General features: G+C 46.0%; 3 protein-coding genes across 3 annotated transcripts in view; all 3 read left to right on the forward strand.

Moving 5' to 3' along the window:
• Positions 1-5,380, forward strand: part of arhgap27l (Rho GTPase activating protein 27, like) — a gene marked incomplete at both ends in the record, with an annotated part of 34,869 nt that extends 29,489 nt beyond the window's left edge. Inside the window, 7 exons of the mRNA XM_080523525.1 lie at positions 173-266; positions 804-920; positions 2,028-2,126; positions 2,542-2,619; positions 3,517-3,651; positions 4,553-4,658; positions 5,203-5,380. Coding sequence (XP_080379651.1) covers positions 173-266; positions 804-920; positions 2,028-2,126; positions 2,542-2,619; positions 3,517-3,651; positions 4,553-4,658; positions 5,203-5,380 — 807 coding nt within the window. The remainder of the gene's footprint in view (positions 1-172; positions 267-803; positions 921-2,027; positions 2,127-2,541; positions 2,620-3,516; positions 3,652-4,552; positions 4,659-5,202) is intronic.
• A 7,469-nt stretch (positions 5,381-12,849) lies between these two features.
• On the forward strand, positions 12,850-19,635 carry LOC308150725 (helicase-like transcription factor; the record flags this gene model as incomplete). The annotated part of the gene is made up of 18 exons (XM_080523526.1): positions 12,850-12,930; positions 13,492-13,566; positions 13,659-13,719; positions 13,862-13,933; positions 14,013-14,060; positions 14,187-14,303; positions 14,463-14,548; positions 14,659-14,810; positions 15,220-15,362; positions 15,471-15,606; positions 15,784-16,005; positions 16,161-16,276; positions 16,417-16,598; positions 16,818-16,937; positions 17,374-17,486; positions 18,130-18,310; positions 19,058-19,138; positions 19,489-19,635. 18 exons carry the CDS (start codon positions 12,850-12,852, stop codon positions 19,633-19,635), a joined length of 2,133 nt encoding a protein of 710 aa, XP_080379652.1.
• Positions 19,636-22,957: 3,322 nt separating this feature from the next.
• Positions 22,958-25,000, forward strand: part of LOC308150726 (putative RNA-binding protein 46) — a gene marked incomplete at both ends in the record, with an annotated part of 10,972 nt that continues 8,929 nt past the window's right edge. The window contains 3 exons of the mRNA XM_080523527.1: positions 22,958-23,066; positions 23,893-24,073; positions 24,351-24,507. Of these exons, the coding sequence (XP_080379653.1) occupies positions 22,958-23,066; positions 23,893-24,073; positions 24,351-24,507 (447 nt within the window). The remainder of the gene's footprint in view (positions 23,067-23,892; positions 24,074-24,350; positions 24,508-25,000) is intronic.

The raw sequence follows: 25,000 nt of genomic DNA on the forward strand, positions 1-25,000 counted from the left end.
TTGGTGTATTGTGTGTTTGGTGTAGTACAAACACATGTAATATAGAGATCAGGGGAGGCCGGTGGAGGTAGAAATCAGAGGACGGGCTCATTGTAATCCGTGGGCCATGGGACAGGTTTGATGTATTGTGTGTTCGTTGTGTTATTTCATCGCCACCTCTCTCCTCTCCCAGGACAAGGGCCACCTGTCAGAAGAGGAAGAGGAGGAGCCGAGGGACAAGTCTCCGCTTCCTGGCGACAAAGACGACAAGGAGAGGAAGAGGACCTGTAAGTAGGAAGTGATGTCATGCAACCAGATCATCCACCAGCTGTGGGCTACCTCATCCATCCACAGGAAGTGATAATATCACATATCATAATGCGGGCGCCCAACCGCGTCAGCTTCTGAAGCGCAGTCAGTGATGTTGTTACTGTTCAACTCATTTAGTGCCAGGGGTTGAATAAAGTCAGTTTCAACATTCTAGAATGCCAAGGATGGCTCCGTTCACCAAAGATCCATGCATTATGATGCATCATTTTGTAGTCAATCTGCGTCTCAGGGTGGTGGGCACTATGTCAAAGAACAAATAGTAGTTTCTGTTATACAATGGACTAATAAGGATGTTATCTCTCTCTCTCTATTTCTCCCTCTCTACCTCCTCCCTCTTTCCCCATCTCCCTCTCTCTCCCCCCACCTCTCTCTCTCTCCCCCCCTCTCTCTCCCCCCCTCTCTCTCTTGCCCCCTCTCTTTCCCCACCTCTCTCTCCCCCCACCTCTCCCTCTCCCCCCACCTCTCTCCCCCCCCCCTCCCCCCCCGGCCTACAGCCACCAGGAGCACGGCAGCGGAGTCGTCGGAGCAGGGCCGTGTCAGAACCAAGCTACGCAAGTTCCTCCAGAGGAGACCCACGCTGCAGTCTGTCAAAGAGAAGGGATACATCAGAGGTAGGGCTGGGGCCTTCATCACTGGCTGATGATGATGGTGATGATGATGATGAAGCTGATCATGGTGATGATCATGATGGTGATGAAGATGAAGATGATGGGGGTGGTGATGAAGATGATAATGATGGTGACAATGAAGGTGTTGATGAAGCTGATCATGGTGATGGTGTCGATGAAGATGATGATAATGGTGTTGATGAAGATGATGATGGTGATGATGTTCAATAGATGGGTGATGATGACAGTGATGATGACATGGATGATGACAGTGATGATGACATGGATGATGACAGTGATGATGACAGTGATGATGACAGTGATGATGACATGGATGATGACAGTGATGATGACAGTGATGATGACAGTGATGAGGACATGGATGATGACAGTGATGATGACATGGATGATGACAGTGATGATGACAGTGATGATGACAGTGATGAGGACAGTGATGAGGACAGTGATGAGGACAGTGATGATGACAGTGATGATGACAGTGATGAGGACAGTGATGAGGACAGTGATGATGACAGTGATGATGACATGGATGATGACATGGATGATGACATGGATGATGACATGGATGATGACAGTGATGATGACAGTGATGATGACATGGATGATGACAGTGATGATGACATGGATGAGGACCGTGATGATGACAGTGATGAGGACAGTGATGAGGACAGTGATGATGACATTGATGATGACATGGATGAGGACAGTGATGATGACATTGATGATGACATGGATGATGACAGTGATGATGACAGTGATGATGACAGTGATGATGACATGGATGATGACATGGATGATGACAGTGATGATGACAGTGATGATGACATGGATGAGGACATGGATGATGACAGTGATGATGACAGTGATGATGACAGTGATGATGACAGTGATGATGACAGTGATGATGACCGTGATGATGACATGGATGATGACATGGATGATGACATGGATGATGACATGGATGATGACAGTGATGATGACAGTGATGATGACAGTGATGATGACATGGATGATGACAGTGATGATGATGACAGTGATGAGTGTGGTGGTGTTGATGGTGTCTGCCTGCCTCTGGTTGTGTCTGTGCAGACAACGTGTTTGGCTGCCACCTGGACACCCTGTGCCACAGAGAGAACTGCACCGTGCCCAAGTTCGTCGAGAGGTGCATCCGAGCGGTGGAGAGGAGAGGTAGGCACCCCCTCCGTCAGACCAGGGGAGGCTGGTGGGGGTAGAAATCGGAGGACGGGCTCATTGTAATGCTATGGAACAGAATGGGGAATGACCCGTCCGTGTTTGATACCTTTCCTCAGTCCGTTCCATGATGCGTTATCACAGTGAGCCTCCGATTTCTACCTTCACCAGCCTCCCCAGTTTCACATCCAACCTTTACACCCTCTCCTCTTTACCATTGACACTGTGTTGTGCTCAGCAGAATGTGTGATTATTGATTTATTGATTATTGATGTATGTTTGTACACTGTATGCCTGGACATCGACCTAACACACACACACACACACACACACACACACACACACACACACACCTAATAACGTTTTCGGTGAGTGTATGTTTATATCCTGTGTGTTATGCTGCCCCCTGCAGGCCTGGACATAGATGGGATCTACAGGGTCAGCGGCAACCTGGCCGTCATACAGAGACTCAGACACAAGGCTGACCACGGTAATAACACACACACACACACACACACACACACACACACTTAACACACGCACACACACTTAACACACACCTAACACACACACACATACACACACACTTAACACACACGCCTAACACACACACGCACCTAACACACACACACACACACACACCTCACTGGTTTATCATTCATCATATCATACTAGCTAACCATGACCATGTACATACACACTACACACTATATATGATGCAAGCAACAATATCTGATGCAATGCCCATATAATATGATAGCTGGTCTATCCTAAATAATAATAATAATAATAATATTATCAATAATGACAATAATACTAATACTAATACAACTACTACTACTAATAATAACAATAATAATAACAATAATAATAATAATAATAATAATAACACACCTCACTAGTACCAGACTACTGTAATTGGAGGGATTAAAGTCTAGTGTGTCGTGGGGGTGTTCTGTGTGTGTAGTCATGACAACAATAACATCTGAATCTGGAATAATGTTATGACTCTACATTTTTGCTGCTCTTCTCATTTCCTCTCTATCCTCCCACTTTCTCTCTCTCCTTCTCTCTCCCCCCTCTCCCTCTCCCCCCCCCCCCCCCGGCTCTCTCTCTCTCCCCCCCTCTCCCTCTCTCTATCCACCCTCCCTCTCCCTCTCTTCCCACTCCTCTCCCTATCTCTCTCTCTTCCACCTCTCCCCCCCTCTCTCTCTCCTCCCTACCTCCACCCCCCCTCTCTCTCTCCTCCCCTCCACCCCCGCTCTCTATCTCCTCCCTACCTCCACCCCCTGTCTGTCTCTCTCTCTCTCTCTCTCTCTCTCTCTCTTCCCCTGTCTCTCCCCCCCCTCCCTCTCTCTCTTCCCTACCTCAACCCCCCCCCCCCCAGACCTGGACCTGGACCTGGAGGACGGTCAGTGGGAGGAGATCCATGTGATCGCAGGAGCTCTGAAGCTGTTCCTCAGGGAGCTGCCTGAGCCGCTCTTCCCCTTCAGCTTCTTCGACAAGTTCATTGCTGCCATCCGTGAGTCACACACACACACACATATAGTCACACACACACACACACACATATAGTCACACACACACAGCACCCACCCACACAGTGTCATACACACACACACACACACACACACACACACACACACACAGCTCCCTCCCACCCCCACACAGTCCTCTCACCTTTCATCTGGTTAACCCGCTGCCCCTGCCCCAGCCTGCTGGTATGACATCATGGCTGTCCTGCTGTGTTGAGTACTGCAGCAGCCCTGCTGGCCTGATCTGACATGGGAAACAGTCTGTTCATCACAACGGGACTTTCTGATGTTTATTCAGAATGTACTCTACTGTACTCTCACAGGGGAGGCTGGTGGAGGTAGAAATCGGAGGACAGGCTCATTGTGATGCATGGAACGGAACACGGAAAAGTGTTTTGATCGTTTGACCATTCCACGTTCCATTCCATGCATCACAATGAGCCCGTCCTCCGATTTCTGCCTCCGCCAGCCTCCCCTGATTTGTCATATTTAGGATACATATATATGCTACCAGTTTGCCCCTCACCGCTGCCAGTATGGTCAGATTCAGACAGATAAGATAGCCAGACTGTGTTTACCACCTCAAATTAATTAATTTATGCCCAGCCAAATCCATGTTTAGAGGTAGCTAGCTAACATTACATTGATCATACTCATAAGACTTTTCACTTTTCAAAAAATGCCGGTCGAGAGAGGACGCTGGCGTTGCTTGTTCGCCGCATGTTGTTTCTTTTTATTTTACTACTCAATCTTTTCAGTTTGTAAAGCGTCTTTGAGTGTCTAGAAAAGCTCTATATAAGTCGTAATATTATTATTATTATTATTATTATTGTAGCTCATAACAAGATCAACAACGTTGACATTTAGGGGTTTGTCTTCCTTTGGTAGAAATCCAAGATTACAACCAGAAAGTATCGTACTTCCGCGACCTGGTGAGGTCACTTCCTCTTCCCAATCACGACACCATGGAGTTCCTCTTCAGACACTTACGCAAGTGAGTACTTCCTGTCTGTCACTGGCCACACCCCTTAACAGCTTGATAAACCAATCACACGTGTTCCCTGGTTGATATGGTCCCTCCCATTACGTGACATAAGCAGCAACTAGTGAATGTTAATAAGCACCAATCGAATGAATAGGTTGACTCTTCATCTTTCAACAAGTCTTGATATTAAACACCCTCCTCCTCTTGCACCTCCCTCCCCCTCCCCCATCCCTCCATTCCCCTCCCCTTCCTTCACCTCCCCCATCCCTCCACTCCCCACCCCTTCCTCCACCTTCCCCTCCACTTCCTCCACCTTCCCCTCCACTTCCTCCACCTCCCCCTCCCCTTCCTCCACCTGACCCATCCCTCCATTCTCCTCCACCTCCCCCTCCCCTTCCTCCACCTCCCCCTCCCCCATCCCTCCACTCCCCACCCCTTCCTCCACCTTCCCCTCCCCTTCCTCCACCTTCCCCTCCACTTCCTCCACCTCCCCCTCCCCCATCCCTCCATTCCCCTCCCCTTCCTCCACCTCCCCCCCCCCCCTCCCCCCCAGGGTGATAGAGTATGGCGAGGCCAACAGGATGTCGGTCCAGAGCGTGGCCATCGTGTTCGGCCCGACGCTGCTACGCCCTCAGACGGAGTCGGCCAACATCACCGTCCACATGGTGTTCCAGAACCAGATCGTGGAGCTCATCCTCAACGAATACCAGACCATCTTCTCCCCCAGATGAGAGAGAGAGAGAGAGAGAGAGAGAGAGGGGGGAGGAAGAGGGAGAGAGAGAGGGAGGGGGTGGGGGGAGAAAGAGAGAGAAAGAGGGTGTGTCCATGAGAGACCATCTTCTCCCCCAGATTAGAGAGAGAGAGAGAGAGAGAGAGAGGGGAGGAGAGAGATGGGGGGAGAAAGAAAGAGAAAGAGGGTGTGGGGAGGTACAAAGTTCTAGATCAGGAAGGATTGGTGAAGTGAGGTGAAGATGGTCGTGCCTCCATCTCAGCAGCAGCTGGTGGAGGTAAAAATCAGAGGACGGGCTTATTGTAATGCATGGAATGGAATGAGGAATGTTTGATACCGTTCCTCATTCCATTCCACCGGTTTCTACCTCCACCAGTCTCCACTGCGCCATCTTACCCTCTGAGGTTAGGGTGTCATCACCATCGTGCTTCTTATACCCATCCAATCCTCTCAGATCTCCACAAGTGCCTAGGGTGTGTGGGGCTGGGGGGGGGGGGGGGGGGGGTGTGTGGCTGGACAGGGACAGCGGGTGTCATGTTGGCGTCTTCAGGCGGAGAACGGAACGTTTCTCCGTCAGTGAACTTTGAACTGTGGCAGCCCCAAGACTCCTACTCTAACTACCCAAAGTTCCAACGTCCTGTCTCCCACCCATCCCATCTGCTGTTGGTACATCAGAAGAACATACGAAGAGTGAGAAAAGGGAGGGGGGGGGGGAATTAGGGATCTGTTGACCCAGAAACATGGACCAACCGAATATGGGCACAGATCAAGCGAAGGCCAAGCACCTAATAACAAACACTGTGGACTTAAGATCTGTTGTTTCAACAGGAAAACCTTTATTAGCTGTTCACAAATGCTGTGGGAATGTTCTTCTGACGTTGTCCAAATGGTGTGGAGTGACATAGCTGAAGACGCTTGGTTGTCTTCAGACTGGATGACCTCCGCATTACGAGATCATGTGTTTGTCTACATGGACGGGATTACCTATGTCCTCTAATCAATCAGAACATTCATCAATAAATGGCAGATAGCAGTTCTACAGGATACTGCTAATAGATGACTCTTCTTGTGCTGCAATAGTACAAGATCCTTGGATTCACGCTCCAGCCATGTTTATGGTGATGTGAGACTGAAAGCCAACTGGAACCCTGTTTCACTCCCTGCTTTCTTGCTGCAGAAGAAGAAGAATATTGTTCATACTGGAAATCTGCTATCTGCAATTGATTGAATACTCATTCTGGCATGTCTTCCAAATGTGACATTATCAACAATATACCACAATGCCTAAGGATGTTCCTTATGAATGCGTATAGATGATGCTCTCCTATGAATGTCTGTGAACATTCCCTAAGAATGTCTGTGAACATTCCCTATGAATATCTATGAACATTCCCTATGAATATCTATGAACACTCCCTATGAATATCTATGAACATTCCCTATGAATATCAATGAACACTCCCTATGAATATCTATGAACATTCCCTATGAATGTCTACGAACATAATTGAACAGCTGATGGGATTGTTTGTCTGTGTGATAACAGAGCCATAGTGACATACCACTGCCTTAGCCTGACGTTGTTGTTTTTTTATTGAGGGATGGGAGATGGGGATTTACCTGTAAAATTATGATGTTTTATTTTCAAAGAGCTGCAGTGATTTTAGCGATAATTGAGAACCACTTTCCACAATAATGTGGTCCAGAGATATACATAATATGTTAGTATGTTATGGGCAGTACATGAAAGAAAAAATATTATGATAGACAGAGTATAGCTGTACATTGTGGCTGTTTGGTAGTATTCATGTTAATACAGAACAAGGATGATAAAGAACAATAATGTCAAGATATATGGAAAAAAAAATAACATTTTATCTGTACATAAGAGGTCATTTTACCCTATAAATGAATGTTCTTTTAATAAAATAACTTAATTTCTATGCAGATGTTTCTACCATACTTCTTTTCAACTATTTAAAACAATTAAACAACGATTGTGTTTCACCTCAAAGGATAGGTTAACTTGCTCATTAACATAGTGGCTGCTCATTGGCTACTGTGAGAATGAATGAATGGTTGGGTAAGAGTTCGTTTGAGCTAAGGGCAGGTTTCCCAAAAACATTTTCAATAGAACATCTCCAGTTCCCAATCCCTGACAAAAAAATCATCTTTAAATTAGATTCTCCATTGGAAGTGTAATTTACTCCATTTGAAAGACAGTAAAGAGACTTTTATAGAACGTGTCCAGTCAGTGAGCCTGGTCGAAAGTCCATATGCCTGTGTTTACAGAGTTCTGGGTGTTATAATAATACATTTATTTTATAAGGCGCCTTTCATGGCACTCAAGGTCGCCGTACAACAACAAATTTAAAAACAGTTACAAAATTCAAAATACAAAATACATAGAAATATACAGTATAAAACATAGCTAGTAAGCAGAGCAGCACGGGAACAGTAAATCAACAGGGATACGCCTGCATAAAACAGGTGGGTTTTGAAAGGAGATTGAATCAATGTTCCTGATGTCAGGGGAGAGGGAGTTCCAGAGGCGAGGGGCGGAGCGGCTGAAGGCTCTAAACCCCATGGTGGACAGACGGGCTGGGGGGACGGTCAGGTTGATGGAGGAGGCAGACCTGAGGGACCGGGTGGGAATGTTGATGTGGAGGAGGTCGGACAGGTATGGAAGGGCGAGGTTATGGATGGCCTTGAAAGTATGGAGAAGGATTTTGTAATCGATGCAGTGTTTGATGGGGAGCCAGTGGAGTTGGTGTAGAATGGGGGTGATGTGACTGATGACAGGGGTTCTGGTGACAATATGGGCAGCAGCGTTCTGGACCAGTTGGATCTTGTGGAGCAGTTTGTGGGGGAGACCAAAGAGAAGGGAGTTACAGTAATCTAGGCGCAGAGGTGTCAAAAGTATTCACATTCATTACTCAAGTAGAAGTATAGATACTATGGTTTAAAAAGACTTCTGTAGAAGTTGAAGTATCAACTCAAACTTTTTACTCAAGTAAAAGTATAAAAGTACTGGTTTCAAAACTACTTAAAGTATAAAAGTAAAAGTAATGTAAGGGGGAAAAAATGCCATTAAGGACAAAAGCTTAGGCCACGCCACAGGGGCCTATAGTGCACTACCCCACCTCCCCCCCAAAAAACATTTTTCTAAAGGCCATAATGACTATTATGTTATTATTAAAATGTTAATGTTGAAACATTTGGGATGCACTTATTTCAGACGCATTTATGCCCATTGAAAATGAACACATTTTAGTACAATGCAAATACATTAAAGAACCATATATGTGTACTACTGAGCATTAACATGTGAACACGGAAGATATGATGACTAGTTGCCTAAGTATTGTAATGGTGCAAAAAGTCAAACGTCAAAAGTCAAACGTCAAAAGTCAAAAGTCAATAGCCTTTATTGGAACTGTGAGGGCAAAACCATACAAACCATAACAAAGTAGTGATTCAATATTTCCTGAAAAAACACACACATACACACAATCTACATCAGCATCAGAGTTACCAATAAGCTTTGTTCAGCCGCAAAAGCAGCAGGTTCTCAAAGTTATTGAGCCAATGCATGCTCTTTTTGGCCTGAAGATCAGCCCTGCGACACTAAACAGTCTTTCACAGGCTGCTGAGGCAGGGAGTCCCGTATTAAGTTTGAGTGATAGCTGGCACACAGCTGGGAAGGTCTTCAGTACCTCTACTGTGTCTCCTGGGCACCCCAGGTACGCATCCAACTGCTGGGACGTTTCAAGAGGGCCGGTCTTCTTCAAGGAGGAAAAGAAGTCCTCTTCCTCAGACGATTGGGAGCCCTCACTGAAGTGTTTCTCGTCCTGACAGTCCAAGTGGCTTCTGATATAGTGAAGGCCTGTGGAATAAAAAACTAAAATCATGACAATTTAGACTATATGGCAGTATTGTAACTGTGTATTGGATAGTGTTGTGTGTGTGTGTCATTAAATGTAATTTCAAACTAATTTCACTGTCTTCATAGAAATTACACATATTAAGCGGAAGTGAGACACTTACCAAGTTTGAGGATATTTTCGTCACTTGTCCAACAGGTCTTAAATTTGGGAACTAGAATGGCTGTGGCTATCAGTTCTGGATCTGCAAGCATCTCTCCGAAGCGTTTCTCAAGGCCTGAAAGAAGTGCAGCAATCAAAGGCTCACAGAACTTGGAGGCGACTTGAAGGTGCTGTAGCTTGGTCCTTAGCAGAGTTATGGTGGGGACCAACCATCCCATCTGCACACTGGTTTCTCCCTGAAGAACATCCAGTGCCTTTGCAACTGGGCTCATTGTCTTCGCATATTCTGCAAGAAATGCAAGTTCCACTGGAGTAAACCTGTACAAAGAAGAAGAGAAAAACACAACATGGAACATTAAGTCTACTTGATGTAGCACCTTCAACTGGAGGAACTGATCATTAAAAAGGAAAAATATTGTCATCTGAGACTTTTAGAAATGAAGTTGTGTTGCTACAAATCACATTCATAGTAAATATGGGGACTGCATATTGGCATAGTGCATACGTGTTCTACAGTATTCCAAGTATAAAACTGTGACTTAATCTATTGTTAATCACTTCATTAACTGTAAGGCAGAAAAACAAGCACTTACTTGGGTGTATCTAGTTCACTGCAGACAGCTGCAAGGGCTCCCTCGCCTTGTTCTCGTGTTATTCTCACTATTCTTTCTACGGCTGAGAAGAGTGAATTCCACCTTGTAGCAACAGGCCTTACGAGTTGGAGTTTGCAGTGGTCTTCAATTACTTCAGATGCGGTGGTTGATCTTGAACTTTTATTCCACAGGCTAGAGCATTTGGCAAATGTGGACCTTGACACGCGCTTGTACAGTGGGTTGACCTCTGCTTTTGAAGCATCAACTGTGGACACTAAATTGAGGAGGTGGCAGGCGCAGCGATGGTGCTTGGGTAGCTGGTATTCTAAGTAGTCATCTTCTTCCAACAGGGCTCCGGCATCAACAAATTCAACACCCTCAAGGCTTTCCTCTTCTTCATCGTTATCATCATTTTGGCCACCATCATCCTCTTCTCCATCACCCTCTCCTACAGGTTCAGCATTGTTGTTCTCGTCAGTCTGCCCATAAACTCTGAAGGCTTTCAGGAAGTTTGATCCGTTGTCAGTTGTAGTGCGAACAATCTTCTCTCTGACATTGAATTCTGTGTGAATATCATTTAGGGCACCAGCCAGGGCAGAAAAGGTATGTGACCCTTTAAGTTGCTTGCATGCCAGGGCAGCACAGGATCTCTGCATGGTCTGGGGGTTAAACCAGTGCGCAGTGACACCAATGAAACCGCGACGGTGTGCCGTCCAGCAGTCTGTTGTTGTTGCTATGAACTCAATTTCACTAAGGGCAGCTTTCAGTTTTCTTTTCATTTCAACAGAGGCCTTTGTGACTTTGTTAACAACAGTATTACGCGTCATGACATTTGTATTTGGCTGAAGATGTTGCACAAGCTCAATGAAGCCCTGTTGCTGAACAATGTGTGGTGGGTGCAAGCCTTGGACAATGAATTTGAGGACTACTTCATCCACACTTGCCTGGGACACTCTTCGAGCCTCCCACAGCTTGGTTTGTTTGGAGGGTGGGGTCAAAGAACCTTCAGTGGATGACTTCCTTTTGAGGGCTGTTGAAGAAAGTTGCGTGTACCTCTCTAGACGAGTGGGGTGTTTCTTCTGTGGAGAAAATGAATGCACAGGCACAGATTGAGATTCATATTATTTCTCTCAAACCACAAGCTGAGACTATCTAGGACTTCCGCTGTATTAAATGTCACGCTGGAAGTTCATGAATGGAGGTCAGACTACAAGTTAGGGAGCAGTTTCACTGGTCTATGCAATTATGTTGAGCAGACCAGAATATTGCCACTTAAAGCTGTTTTAGGACCACAAGCAGCTGCTGGCATGACTGAAAAGTAACATTATTGTTAATGGCACACACCGCGCACATTTCTTCTCCCGTGGGAACATAATTAACTCTTTACAGCAACAAACACGGTAAAACTCCGACCTCAACACATGAAGGATTACAAATGAAACATTGAATCATAGCCTACTGCTAGCAAGCAAACCATGGCATGTTCTTAGCCATAGCAAACATTGCAAATTTACCATTAGTACGTTACTAGGTTACTACAAAATGTCGACTGATAACAAACTTTCAGCTTACCTCAATATGCTTTTTCAAATTAGACGGTGAGTTTTTGAAGGCCATTAGCTCGTGGTACTTGGGTGCGCAGAGCTTGCAGCGCATTCGAAAGGAGTTGTTTTTGCATCCAACCATTTCAAAAAATTCTTCCAGGTACGGCCAGGGATGGAGAAGGGTTGGCTGATCTTCCTGGCTATCAACCTGGTTGATGCTGGTGCTTGGTTGGGACATTTCGCTGTTATTTTGAGTCTCTGGCACGGTCACGGACATCTTTGGCTACATACATCTGCTTTTCTTGCTGGAGTGTGATTTGTGTCATGTGCAGCAGATGGAATGCATCTCGTACAAACCAATAGGGTGTCGGAATGGTATAATGTTTATACTTCTTGTCACAGCTCCGCCCCTGGCTCATCAGACGTCGATCAGTGAACGATTAAGAGCGCCCCTGGCTCATCAGACGTCGTTCAGTGAACGATTAAGAGCGCCCCTAGCTCATCAGACGTCGATCAGTGGACGATTAAGAGCGCCCCTGGCTCATCAGCCATCAATCAGTGGTGCCAGGTGTGGACGAATAAGACCGCGACTGGCTCCTACTTAAGCTCTGCTCCTGCTTCCAGTCATCGCCAGATCGTAACCACTTAATGGTTGGTTCATATGCTCGTTCCTGCTACTCTTGACGTTATCCGATATCCTAGCCTAACCCCTATAATAGGATTCACTCATGAGTCAAATGCCGGTTTTAACAGGGAATTCGCTCCGTGCTGTGTCCACGGTGATAGGAGTGGAGGATCGACTCCATTCAAAAACTTTTGAATTCCCTGGCTTCTCCTCTTTCCGGACACGTTTGAATTGTTATCCTAACCCCCGGTAAACCGAAGTTATTAACCCGCAAACGGCACCGTGTTTGTCTGTGAATAACACCTGCTGTGTCATGAGTCAAATTCCGGTAGATTCGCGTCTTGTCGGCGTTTCCCGATGATGATACTACAGTTCATAAAGCAGACAAGTGAAGGCAGTGGTTTTAAGGGTTCAAAAAACATGACTTTATTATGTGTACATAGCTTCCTCTCTCTCTTTCTCTTTCTCTCCAAAAAAATCACTGCTGTTGCTGTGTACACCCGGAAGCTTTTTGCCAGGCTGCGTGTGACGCGTAACTCCGCCTACTATCCTCTACTCCTCCTACTAGCTCCGGGTCTGTGTGTACAATGGAAACCAGAACAGATCAAAAGTGACCCGACCTGACCCCGAAGTGATGCGAACTGCACTAAAGCGGGACCCAGATGGAAAAGTGCCATTACTCCTCCGTCAGAGAGCGACCCCAAAGGTCCCGTGGGGGAATTCTAGCTGATGATATGGGACTGGTGAGACCACCCAACACACACAAACACAAACACACTCAAGTCAATATACTCACCAAATACATACACTTTGATTGATTGATTGAAAACTTTATTAGAAGATTTGCAGAAGTAGGTACATGAAAGTACATATTACATACACGGTCAGCTAAAAGGATAAAAACCCAAGAAAGCCACTGGCTTATTTCAATTGGGGTCCTTGATTTTCAATTCATCGTTACATGTAAGACAGACAGGAAAAAAAAAAAAAAAAAAAGTGCCGGGTGGACCACGTATACACAAAATATATTTTTATGTATAAGTCTAACAGAATTGTCGATGGGGGGGTACGCTAGCGGAGAACATTTTCGACGAATGAGGGCCTTGCCGCAAACCTGCTCGAACAATTTCCGCAAACAGCGCTGAAAAATCTGCAGAAGAAGAAGAAAATAACAGAGCTAAAAAAGCTTTCGGTTCGTCATGACACTGTTGCAGGACAGATTAGTCTATGGCGTCCGCCACAGTCTCTTCTCTGTATGGGAAACAATGCACAAACATCCTAATCATGATTTTGTTGTGTTTCAGGGGAAAACTTTGACCACCATCGCTCTGATCCTCACCAATTTCCACCAAGGGAAACCGCTGCCCCTTGAGAAGTGTGTAAGTGAGAAGTATCTAAGTTGGTTGGTCAGGTTAGGTCCACGCTGTGTTCTCAAGTGTGATATATGATGTGTGTGTATATATCTCTGTAGGAGCAGCCCTCTCCTGACTCAAAGTCCTCTACTAGCACTGGGAAGAACTCAAAATCTAAAGGTGATGACAGAGAAAGAGTGTGTGTGTGCGTGCGTGCGTGCGGGCGTGCGTGAGTGTGCCTTGGCCTATTGGACATGACAGCTAATAGTGTGTGTACTATGTGTCTGACTGCCCTCTCCCTCTCTCCCTCCGTCCCTCCCAGGGAAAAGTGGAGAGGGGTATCACATAGAAGAGCCAGCTGAGGTGGTGAAGGAGGTGGTGCCACCCCAAAAAGGTAAAGTGTGTGTGGTTGCGCATGCACAATCTCCCAGGTCACCATCTGCTTCATGAATGGTTTATCTATCCTCTCCCAGCTAAGGGCAGCTCCAGTAAAAGGGCGAAGAGCAGCACCTCTAAGAAAGGTAAAGTGTGTGTGTGAGAGAGAGAGAGATGGAGCGGTGAAAGAGATGAATGATTTGTTGTTTAAAATGCAGTGCAATGGCAGTGTGTTCTGCAGTAATCCAAAAGGTGTGTGTCTGGGTTCGTAGGGGCTGTTGCGTTGCAGGAGGATCAGGACTTTGCTGCAGTTCTGAGTGGGTTAACAGGGGGAGGCCCTCCACAGAAGAGCTCCAGTAAAAGGGCGAAGAGCAGCACCTCTAAGAAAGGTAAAGTGTGTGTGATGGAGAACCGCAGTTGTTTTGTGTTAACCTGTTTATTATAATTCACCTTCTGTTTGATGAGACACAGAGAGAGAGAGAGAGAGTGTGTGTGTGTGTGTGTGTGTGTGTGTGTGTGTGTGTGTGTGTGTGTGTGTGTGTGTGCAGAGGCCACCCTACCAAACAGTGTGGAGGACCCAGCAGCCACAGCCACTCTCATCATCTGTCCTATGTCTGTACTCAGCAACTGGCTGGTGAGCACACGCACACACACAGCCACTGTCACGTCTGTACGCTCACTCTCACATACATCAACTGGTTTTAGTGGTCTGTCACAGTGTGTGTTGAATCCCTCTGTGTGCAGGACCAGTTTGAGCAGCACGTGCGAGGAGACATGAAGTTGAACGTCTATCTGTACTACGGCCCGGAGCGCAAAAGAGACCCGAGCTTCCTGTCCAAACAGGATGTGGTCCTCTCTACGTACAACGTGCTGTCTGCAGACTATGGGGTGGGTGGGTGAGGGAGTGTGAATGACTGACACCTCTCTGATGTGCACCTGTCAGAGGTTGACGTGTCTTTTGTAGTGCGGGTGAGATTAAACCATTGACAGGTTGTTGGTCAAAACCTAAAACTGACCCTAATCTCAACCAAACCCTTAACCTTAACCACATGTTAACCAACTCAGAAATGCAATGTTAGTTTGCTGGTCAGGCGTGTCCCCTTTAGTTTTCACCTCATAGGGCCGGATTCACAGACTAAATCACGCTTTCAATGTAACATCTCTATTAAAGATGCTTAGTCCAGGATTAGGCATAATCTGGAGTGCTTTAGTATACCATCTCTATCTCAAGTATACCATCTTTATCTCAACCTCCCCTTCTCTCCCTCTCTCCCTCTCTGGCTCCCAGGCCAGTGGCAGTGGCAGTGGCAGTGGCAGTAGGAGTCCCCTCCATGCAGTCAACTGGCTGAGGGTGGTTCTCGACGAGGGACACGTGATCTGCAACCCCAATGCTCAGCAGAGCCGAGCGGTCCTAGAGCTGCGATCAAACCGCCGCTGGATATTGTCAGGTACACACAAACACACATACTCTCTCTCTTTCTCCCTCCCTCCACTGTATACTGTCATGTTTTGGTAGTATGGTTCCTTATTCTGTGTGTCTGTGTGTTTGTGTCCAGGCACCCCTATCCAGAACAGTCTGAAGGACCTGTGGATGCTGCTGGCGTTCCTGCGTCTGAAGCCGTTTGACGTGAAGGAATGGTGGAACAGGGTCATCCAGAGACCCGTCACCGAGGGAGACAGGACCGGTCTACAGTGAGTGGCCATTCACCAACATTCCCACTTAGAATAAAGGCTCCCTGAAGCAGCTCACGGTGATCTAAACAAACAAAATTAAGCTTTTTGTTTACTGTTCTTTTTATACTGCTATGGCCCTTGAAATTTACTTTTAAGATGTCCATACCATTATGGAATGAAAATAGCCACACACAGACATGTACATTGGGTCTGTAAATATTTGCTGTGTGTGTGTATGAACCTGCAGGCCTTGGTTAAATGTGTGACGCTGCGGCGTACCAAGGCCAGCAAAGTGGGTGGGCGCCCCCTGGTGTCTCTCCCAGAGAAGACTGTGTGTGTCCAACATGTGACGCTCACAGACACAGAGAGAGAGGAATATGAGCTTGCCCGCACGGAGGGACGGACCACCATCAGCAGGTACTTAGCCGCAAGTGGGTGTGGGGGTGTGTGTGAGGGATTTGTGCAGCTGAGTAACTGTGTGTCTACATTTTTTTCTTTTTCTTATATACGTACTGTATGTTCACTGAGTTTTCCATGTAGAGTTGTTTCACAGTGGGTGTGTGTGTACCTAGGTATGTAGCAGATGGGAGTGTTCTCAGGAATTACGCTGATGTCTTAGCCATATTGGTGAGGCTCCGGCAGTTCTGCTGCCACCGTGACCTGCTGGGCAAGATCACCATAGACTTAGGTAACACACATACACACATATACCATGACTAGAACATTCTAATTTATTTTCGTATTGAAATGGAATGTTGTCTCTGAACGTTTGGTGCCCTACATTAAGATCCTCTCTCTGACATCCTCCCCCTCTCCCTCTCCCTGCAGGTGAGCCTGCGACTCCAGCTGAGTTGAGGGAGCGTCTGATGGAGAAGCTGAGGCTGGTGTTGGCCAGTGGCTCTGACGAGGAGTGTTCTGTCTGTCTGGACTCTGTCCGCCTGCCCGTCATCACACACTGCGCCCACGTGTACTGTCGACCCTGCATCGCTCAGGTCCTCAGGAGCGAACAGGTACGCTGCCTGCCTGTTCTGGACAATAAGGGTTATGACTGTGAAATGAATTGCGTCTTGAAACACACAACTCTCTTTCTCCATTGTCCCACTCTCTCCCTTTCCCCTCCCCCCCATATATCGGTCTCCCTCTCTTTTCCCCCTCTTTCTCTCTTCCCCTCAATCCCCTTCTCTGTTTCTCTCACTCTTTCTCCCCCCACCCCTCCCCTGGCTCTCTAGGAACAGGCACTTTGTCCTCTGTGTCGGGGTCAGATTAAGGCCAGTGAACTGGTGGAGTTCCCACAGGAGGTAGAGGAGGAGGAGAACATACACTCACAGACTGGGAGGACCAGCTCAAAGGTAACACACGCACACACACACACACACACACACACACACACACACACACACACTTTAAAGGCACATTCCACTTAATGTATATACACTTCTGGTCCACTGGAATTGTGATACAGTGAATTATAAGCGAAATAATCTGTCTGTAAACAATTGTTGGAAAAATTACTTGCAAAAAGTAGAAGTCCTAACCGACTTGCCAAAACTATAGTTTGTTAACATGAAATCTGTGGAGTGGTTAAATAATGAGTTCTAATGACTTACACTTCCGACTTCAACTGTAACTGCCGTACTTGCCATACTGTACCTATCATGTCTTGCACTACATCACTATTTGCTTCTGGTTAGATGCTAAACTGCATTTTGTTGTGTGTGTGTGTGTGTGTGTGTGTGTGTGTGTGTGTGTGTGTGTGTGTGTGTGTGTGTGTGTGTGTGTGTGCAGGTTGAGGCTCTGATGGAGAATCTGCTCAGGTTGCGTAGTGAGGACAGCAGCATAAAGAGTCTTGTGGTCTCTCAGTTCACACGCTTCCTCACTCTGCTGGAGGCCCCACTCAGGTAACACACACTCTGCTGATCCGGTTTGAGCCAGATGTTGTTGGTGTCGGAACTGTATTCACTGGTCCTCTGTGGCTCAGTTGGTAGAGCATGGCACTAACAACGCTTAGGTTGTCGGTTTCCCGCTGAGACCATAATATGGTACATATTATGTACTGAAAGATGTACAGTATGCACTCACTGTAAGTTGCCTTGGATAAAAGTGTCAGCTAAATGTCATATGCTGTATATTCATAGCTAGGGATGTAACGAGGCATCGTGTGACTATTCAAATTGGTGAGATGAAGAATTAATTGCGATACTCTTTTTAAACAGCAGAGGGTGTAATCTACTTTTTACCTCGCTTTTTGTTATATAAAGAAAAGGAAATAATGCATTTGTTGCATAGTTTGTGTTTTGCAGATATACCCTACCTCATAAATAAAAAGGGATTCTTTAAGGAAAACTGTATTTTGTAGTTTCTGTCATTTTTCAGTCATAATTTGTCTGCATTCTCATTTTGTAAAAATAAATAAATAAAAAATTGTATTGAATCGTGAGTTGAGTGTATCGTTACATCCCTAATCATAGCTATTTTTCTTTTATTGTTACATCTGTATTCAGTTTCTTTCGCTCTCTCTCTTTCCATCCATCTCTCCTGTAGGGAGGCAGGTTTTATCTTTGTGCGTCTGGACGGCACCATGACTCAGAAGAGGCGGACCCAGGTCATCCAGGAGTTCCAGAGCCCCGCTCCTGACGGCCCCACGATCATGCTGCTGTCACTCAAAGCTGGCGGGGTGGGACTCAACCTGACAGCCGCCTCCCGTGTTTTCCTCATGGATCCAGTGAGTGTCAGCTGTGGCCTGCCTGTGACAGATACACACATATGTGACAGGAGCTGGTACTTTTTTTTTTTGTGTGTGTGTTTTGGTCATTTTTCAGTTTTTTTTACAGATTTATAAAAATAGTTGAAAATATGCTTATTTGAATATTCGTACACCTCAAACCAAATAGCGGAGGAAATCACCCTGAACCAAAACAAACAGACTGTGCTCCATCGCGCAGCTAACAACAAAGAACATTGCTATGTAACTTATTTAACATAAGCATATTTAGCACATCACAACATGCTGATTGAACATGGACTACACATAAACTAGATGATCACACAGTCCTTGCTTTTGAACAGTCCTAAAACGTAAACAAGACATGTATCACCAACACTCACCAAGTACAAAGCAGGGGGGTATTCCATCAAAGTCGCTAAAGGAAAATCCCGGCTTATTTTTGATAACTCTTGCGAGACCAGAATAAGCCTGTTTTTTTCCTTTAGCGTCGTTGATGGAATACCCCCCAGAACGGAAGACGATACTGTGAATCAAAAACAAGCGGAGTTCGCTGACAAATAAGTATTTTGTGATCCTAAAACTGTTGTTTGTTATATTGAGTGAGCTCTTCAATACTTAAACTTTCATAATATGAAGGGGGAAAAAAATAAGCTTTTTATTTTTTATTTTTACATCATTTCCGCAGCTATGGCATTATGGACCACACGCACACACTGTACATTAACCCCACACTGTGTTCCCCAGGTGTGGAACCCTGCAGCAGAGGACCAGTGTGTGGATCGCTGTCACCGCCTGGGCCAGAAGAGAGACGTCTTCATCACCAAGGTCAGGAGTCAGACAGGCTGAGGGTTATTGTTTATGCAGTCTCGGGTAATTTACTGCTGCCCTGACATCACATGATATCATTCCACTCACTCTGCCATTAGGTCAGTCTATCTGTGTGTTACTGTATGTGACAGCATCTGGTGAAAGTGGGAACAAGTCGGCAACTGACCAAAATGATTGATTTTCACGTTGAATTTTATTTACATTTTTCGGAATAAAAGTCATTCATAAAGTAGAACATTGAGGATTCAGCAGACATTCTGTGTGCCTGTTAAGATCTGTGTGTGTGTGTGTGTGTGTGTGTGTGTGTGTGTGTGTGTGTGTGTGTGTGTGTGTGTGTGTGTGTGTAGTTCATCGTGAAGGACTCTGTGGAGGAGAACATGGTGAAGATTCAGAGGCAGAAGCAGGATCTGGTGGACAAGGCTTTCGGCTCCAAGAACCCCACCGACAAGAAGGCGTCACGCATTAATGAAATAAAAGCCCTCATGGAGCTGTAGACGTCCCTACGTATGGGAACCTTGTTTTGAAGTTTAGTTTTGATACTGTTTGTTGTGGAATGTTCTCTCAGCACATATGTCCATCGTTACATTCCCACTCACCACACTGCCCTTGGTTAACAAGTCTCATGATACATTTATTTTATTTTGGCATTTAACAGATCCATTTAACAGATCCATTTAACTTATCCAAAGCAACTTTTCTTTTTTGGGATTGATGTGTGGTTTCATGTATGTGGGAATAAATGTTTTAAGTGACAAACCAGAATGAATAAGTGGTTTATTTTAAACACAGGATAAGTCATGCAAATTACGTTCACAACTTACATCTGGAAGGAGAACATAGGAAAAGTATTGTTATACAGCAGTAGTAGTAGGGCACACTTAGTTTTTTGGTTACTGAAACCATTCGAACTCAATTCTACTTAAACAAACGAAACAGAGGCACAGAACTGAGTTGAAACAGAAGGCTTCACTTCACCAGTCCTCTCAGGTCTTATAAAGGGACGGAGGTTATCGATAAGGTCACAACTACAAATAGGTGTAAGGCATGCAGGGATGGAAGTTAAGCTAGCCTGTTAGCCCCCAGGTTAGTATTTGTCAGATCTGGCTAGTGAACAACTATCCCAGCAAACCAATTAAAATGTTTGTCTTCTCATTGCAAAAGAATAGCTAGGTCATAACCCAACAGTCACAATTTTATGTAGCTGTATATGGGAAATAATAATTGTGTAGATGCACAATTGAATTGAAATATTGTACATGTATTCACTTCAAAAACTTTAGCTTTGGCAGGGTTTAGACTGTGGGCTAATAGAACATCAGCCAGGCCAGTAGAAATTGCAGCTAGCCAGTCGCCAAAATCCTTAAGTTCCATTCCTGGGGAGACCCCTCCACACTGAGGCTGAGGTGTGTCATCATGAGGAAGAAAGTTGGTGTGTTCCAATTCCCTCACTCACTCACTAAGACCTCACTGTTTCCACCTTGTGGGTTTACAAGCATTGAATTAGTCATCCCAGGGCACGCCGCACACATAAGTGTGATACAGAGGCTAGGTAAATAAAAACTGGCAAACAGTTCTGCCTAGCCCTCTGTTAGGCTAATCGGAGTTCCCTTTATCTTGAATACACCCTAACCTCTCAGAGCTAAGGGGAAGTCGACAGGAGCAGAGTGACTGAGTTAGAGGTTTGGAACACCGAGGGCACAGAGGGAGGCTGGTGGGATTGGCAGCAGCAGGTAAAGTTATCCTTAGGCCAAATCCCAAAAAGTCTTTCCTTGCTTCCTCGCCTCCTTCTCAAAACGGTCTGAAGCCGCCCCGCCCCCCAGGAGTTTGTCTTCCAATAGGTGTAGAGAGGACACAAGGAATCAAGGACAAACTTTTCAGATTCAACCTTTAAGGTGATTGGCATCAGTAAGTGAGGTGAGGTTTTTGTAAACTGAACATCGGTAAGGCAGTTGGTCACACTACAGAGAGGAAGTGATGAAACAGGACAGGACGTGGCGAAAACAAACTCAAGGGCTGAGACTGGATTTCTACCATGGGTTTCACTTACGAAACCTTCCTCCTTTTTAACAAGCAAAATCACAGAACTTAACATGCATGAGTAAACAGAGACGGGGAGAACACTGGGCTTTACATTATGACTTATTACACAGCTCATCACATTTTTGTGTGACAGGTTAAGTTAGTTAAATACTTTAAATTAACAGACACAGTTCCTTCCTCCCCTCTAAGAGTACAACTACCCTATGTTTGCCACTATTAGGCTTTGTGGAGTGAGTTAGAGCTGGAGTGAGACTAACACTGAAGTCACAGTGAGTTGGTGTCAGTAGGTAGGAGTTCTGCACTGAGTGGGTGAGTGAGCTGCATAGCTGCATTAGACTGGACTACACACTGGAGGAACTAGAGGAACTAGTCAGTCTGTCTAGAACAGAAACAAACTCTTTTCCCCCTCGTTCCTTTGTAAGGACTGGACAATTCTATGCTCGAGGTGGACAGATGCTAACCAAAGCTCATTAGAAGGCTGGTCGGAGAGCCAGAACTATTTATGTCACACCTTTCTGATTTCATCAGATCTGCAAACACGGCAGAGATAAGGGGAGAAGGATAAGAGTTGTTTCTGGACCAGGGTCATTCGCGCACACACCCACAAGACAAAAAAAACGACTTTTTGACCAGCATCACATTGACAGCCCAACTAGGTCAAAACCATAACCCAATTTTAACCTCTTCAGAAATTCAACATGGCTTTGCTGGTCAGTTTGCTGGTTTCCCACCCCCCCAACAGAAACAGACTCCAACAGGAAACAGAGAGTGATTCCCAGGATGCACTTTGGCGTTTTAAGGTGAGCTGTAGTGAGCCACAACCTAGAATCGGAACCTCACGATTTCCTTCACCTTCATTGGTCAGAAATCAGGCGGCAAAGAAAGCGACAAAGGCCGCGTTCGTAAAATCGCTCTGGAAATCTGATCAGCATTCATGGAATGCCTCTTGTCCAATTAAATTACCTGGTCCCTTATGACGTTAAACCCAGTGTGCGCTCCGGCGCTCTCAGAGCGATTTTACGAACGCAACCAAAGCATTTGAAGAAGAAATCTGTTTGGCAGGACCATTGTCTTTCTAGCGAGTTGACTGCTCGGTTTGCAAGCGCCTGTACAGCCAACTAAACTTACAGCCAACTAAACTTACAGCCAACTAAACTTACAGCCAACTAAACTTACAGCCAACTAAACGTCTACTGTATGTATGATTAATTGACTTGTCTTATCCTGCAAATAAGTCTAGAAATACGTTTGGTTGCATGCTAAATCATCATGTTTCGTCATTTCTACATAACCAGTTATGTTATAACTAGAACAGTTTGAACCTACTGTAGTTAAACAAGGTCATCACATAACTAGTAGTAGTAGTATAAACCATGTCGATAAGCAGGTCAATCAGATATTAGCTAGCCTCTGGTCGTTCCCGTCGGTAGTTAAGGTGCCGGTGATGGACGTGAATGTTTAACACCGCTGAAAACTATTCCTCTGGTCGTTCCCGTCGGTAGTTAAGGTGCCGGTATGATGGACATTTATTCCCGTTTCTGTTAAACTTTTAAACTGCACCAGATGAATGTAACTTATCTTGCTTATCATTTTATTTCCACTCTTGTTTTAATCCGGTCCGCCTTCTGTTTGTGTGCTAATATTCTGTATTGTCTGTTGCTCTTTGTTGGCTGCTGTGGGGTGTAAGCCCAATACAAATTTCCCAGTGATGGGACAATAAAGTGACTTTTGACTTTGACTTTGACTTTGGACGTTGACAGAGATAACGTGTTGGAGATGGCGACGGAGAGCTGCTCGATCCAGGCCAAGCTTCTGGACCTGATGGACACGACTTACGAAATGGTTCAGGAGAACGGACAGAGGAAGTTCGGTGGACCTCCTCCAGGTGTGTGTGCGCGTGCGTGTGCGAGAGGAGAGAGTGTGTGTGTGTGTGTGTGTGTGTGTGTGTGTGTGAGAGTGAGAGTGTGTGTGTGAGAGTGTGTGAGAGTGAGAGTGAGAGTGAGAGTGTGTGTGTGTGTGTGTGTGAGAGTGAGAGTGAGAGTGAGAGTGTGTGTGTGTGTGTGTGTGTGTGAGAGTCAGAGTGAGAGTGAGAGTGTGTGTGTGCGTGCGTGCGCGTGCTTGTTGTGTTGGGTGTGTTTCAAATCCTTCACATAGTACAGTGTTTATCAGTCTTCCCATTATAGCTGAATAAGAACATCTAATCAAATGTGTTATAACAGTGTTATTACTATGTGAAATTCACCTAGGCCGACACATCTCTTCTTTTCTCACTCTCTTTCTCTTCCACCCGCCTGTTTCTCCCTCCTCCCCCTTCCCCCTTTTTATTTACTCTGCATCCTCTCCCCTCCTTCCCTCCTCTGTCTCACCCTCATCTCATTCTCTCTTTCTCTCATCCTCTCTCTCACACTTCCTCCTTTCTCTGTCATTCTCTCTCCTCCCTCCTCTCTTTCACCCTCACACCCTAATCTCATTCTCTCCCTCTTTCATCTTTCCTCCCTCCCCCTCCCCCCTGTCGCCCTCATCCCCCCTTCTCTCTCTCTCTCTCTCTCTCTCTCTCTCCTCCCTGCTCTCTCACACTCCCCCCTTCATCCCTTGTCATTCTCTCTCCTCCCTCTCTCCTCTCCTCTCCTCCCCCCTCCTCTCTCCTCCCCCCTCCTCCCTCCCCCATCCTCTCTCCTCCCTCCTCCTCCCTGCCCCCCCCACCTCCCCAGGTTGGGAGGGCCCCCCTCCTCCACGGGGGTGTGAGGTGTTTGTGGGTAAGATCCCCACGGACGTGTTTGAGGATGAGCTGGTGCCAGTGTTTAAGAGAGCCGGACGGATCTACCAGTTCAGACTGATGATGGAGTTCAGCGGAGAGAACAGGGGCTACGCCTTCGTCATGTACACCACCAGGTACACACACACACACACACACACACACACACACACACACACACACAGAGTTAAGACTGATGGTGGAGTTCAGAGGAGAGAACAGGGGCTACGCCTTCATCATGTACACCACCAGGTGCACACACACACACACACACACGCACACACACACACAGTTAAGACTGATGGTGGAGTTCAGAGGAGAGAACAGGGGCTACGCCTTCATCATGTACACCACCAGGTACACACACACACACACACACACACACACACATCGTTGTCGTCCTCCCCACCCCAGAGAGGAAGCCCAGAGAGCCATCCACCTGCTGGACAACTATGAGATTAGACCGAGGAAGTTCATCTGCGTGTGTTTGAGTCTGCACAACCGCAGGCTCTTCATCGTCTCCATCCACAAAAAGCTGAGGAAGGAGGACATACTGGAGGAGATGAGGAAGGTACAAACACACGCACACACACACACACACACACACACACACGCACACACCAGGCACGTGCCGTGAGCTTTTAGATTGGGTAAGCATAAGATATAGAAATACACATAATTACACATACACGCTATCAGTGAACGCAGTTTCAAGGAAATGCAATTTTGATGCCCTAGAACCCGCTAATAAACTGTAGTGTCACTTTGTGATCAGAATACCAAAAACAAAAAAAACAGTTGCCAGTTTCGACTATATCAGGGGTGCTCATTGTTCAATCTTTTTTGAACCAAGATCTTTTCAAGTAGCCAGCCTGCTGAAATCTACAAGTCCAGTTTCAACATCGCAAACGCACACATGCACAACACAGACACACACCGTTTCCATCCTCCATAGTAAACTCACAACACACTTTCTTTTCACACTTTGTCACACAGGCACTTGACATCACATCACAAACCCTCCCTCTCTATCTCTCTCAAACACTTTTGGTCCAGAACCAATG

Source organism: Nansenia antarctica (genome assembly GCF_963989245.1).
Source record: "Nansenia antarctica genome assembly, chromosome: 2".
In the NCBI taxonomy this organism is placed as follows: Eukaryota; Metazoa; Chordata; class Actinopteri; order Argentiniformes; family Microstomatidae; genus Nansenia; species Nansenia antarctica.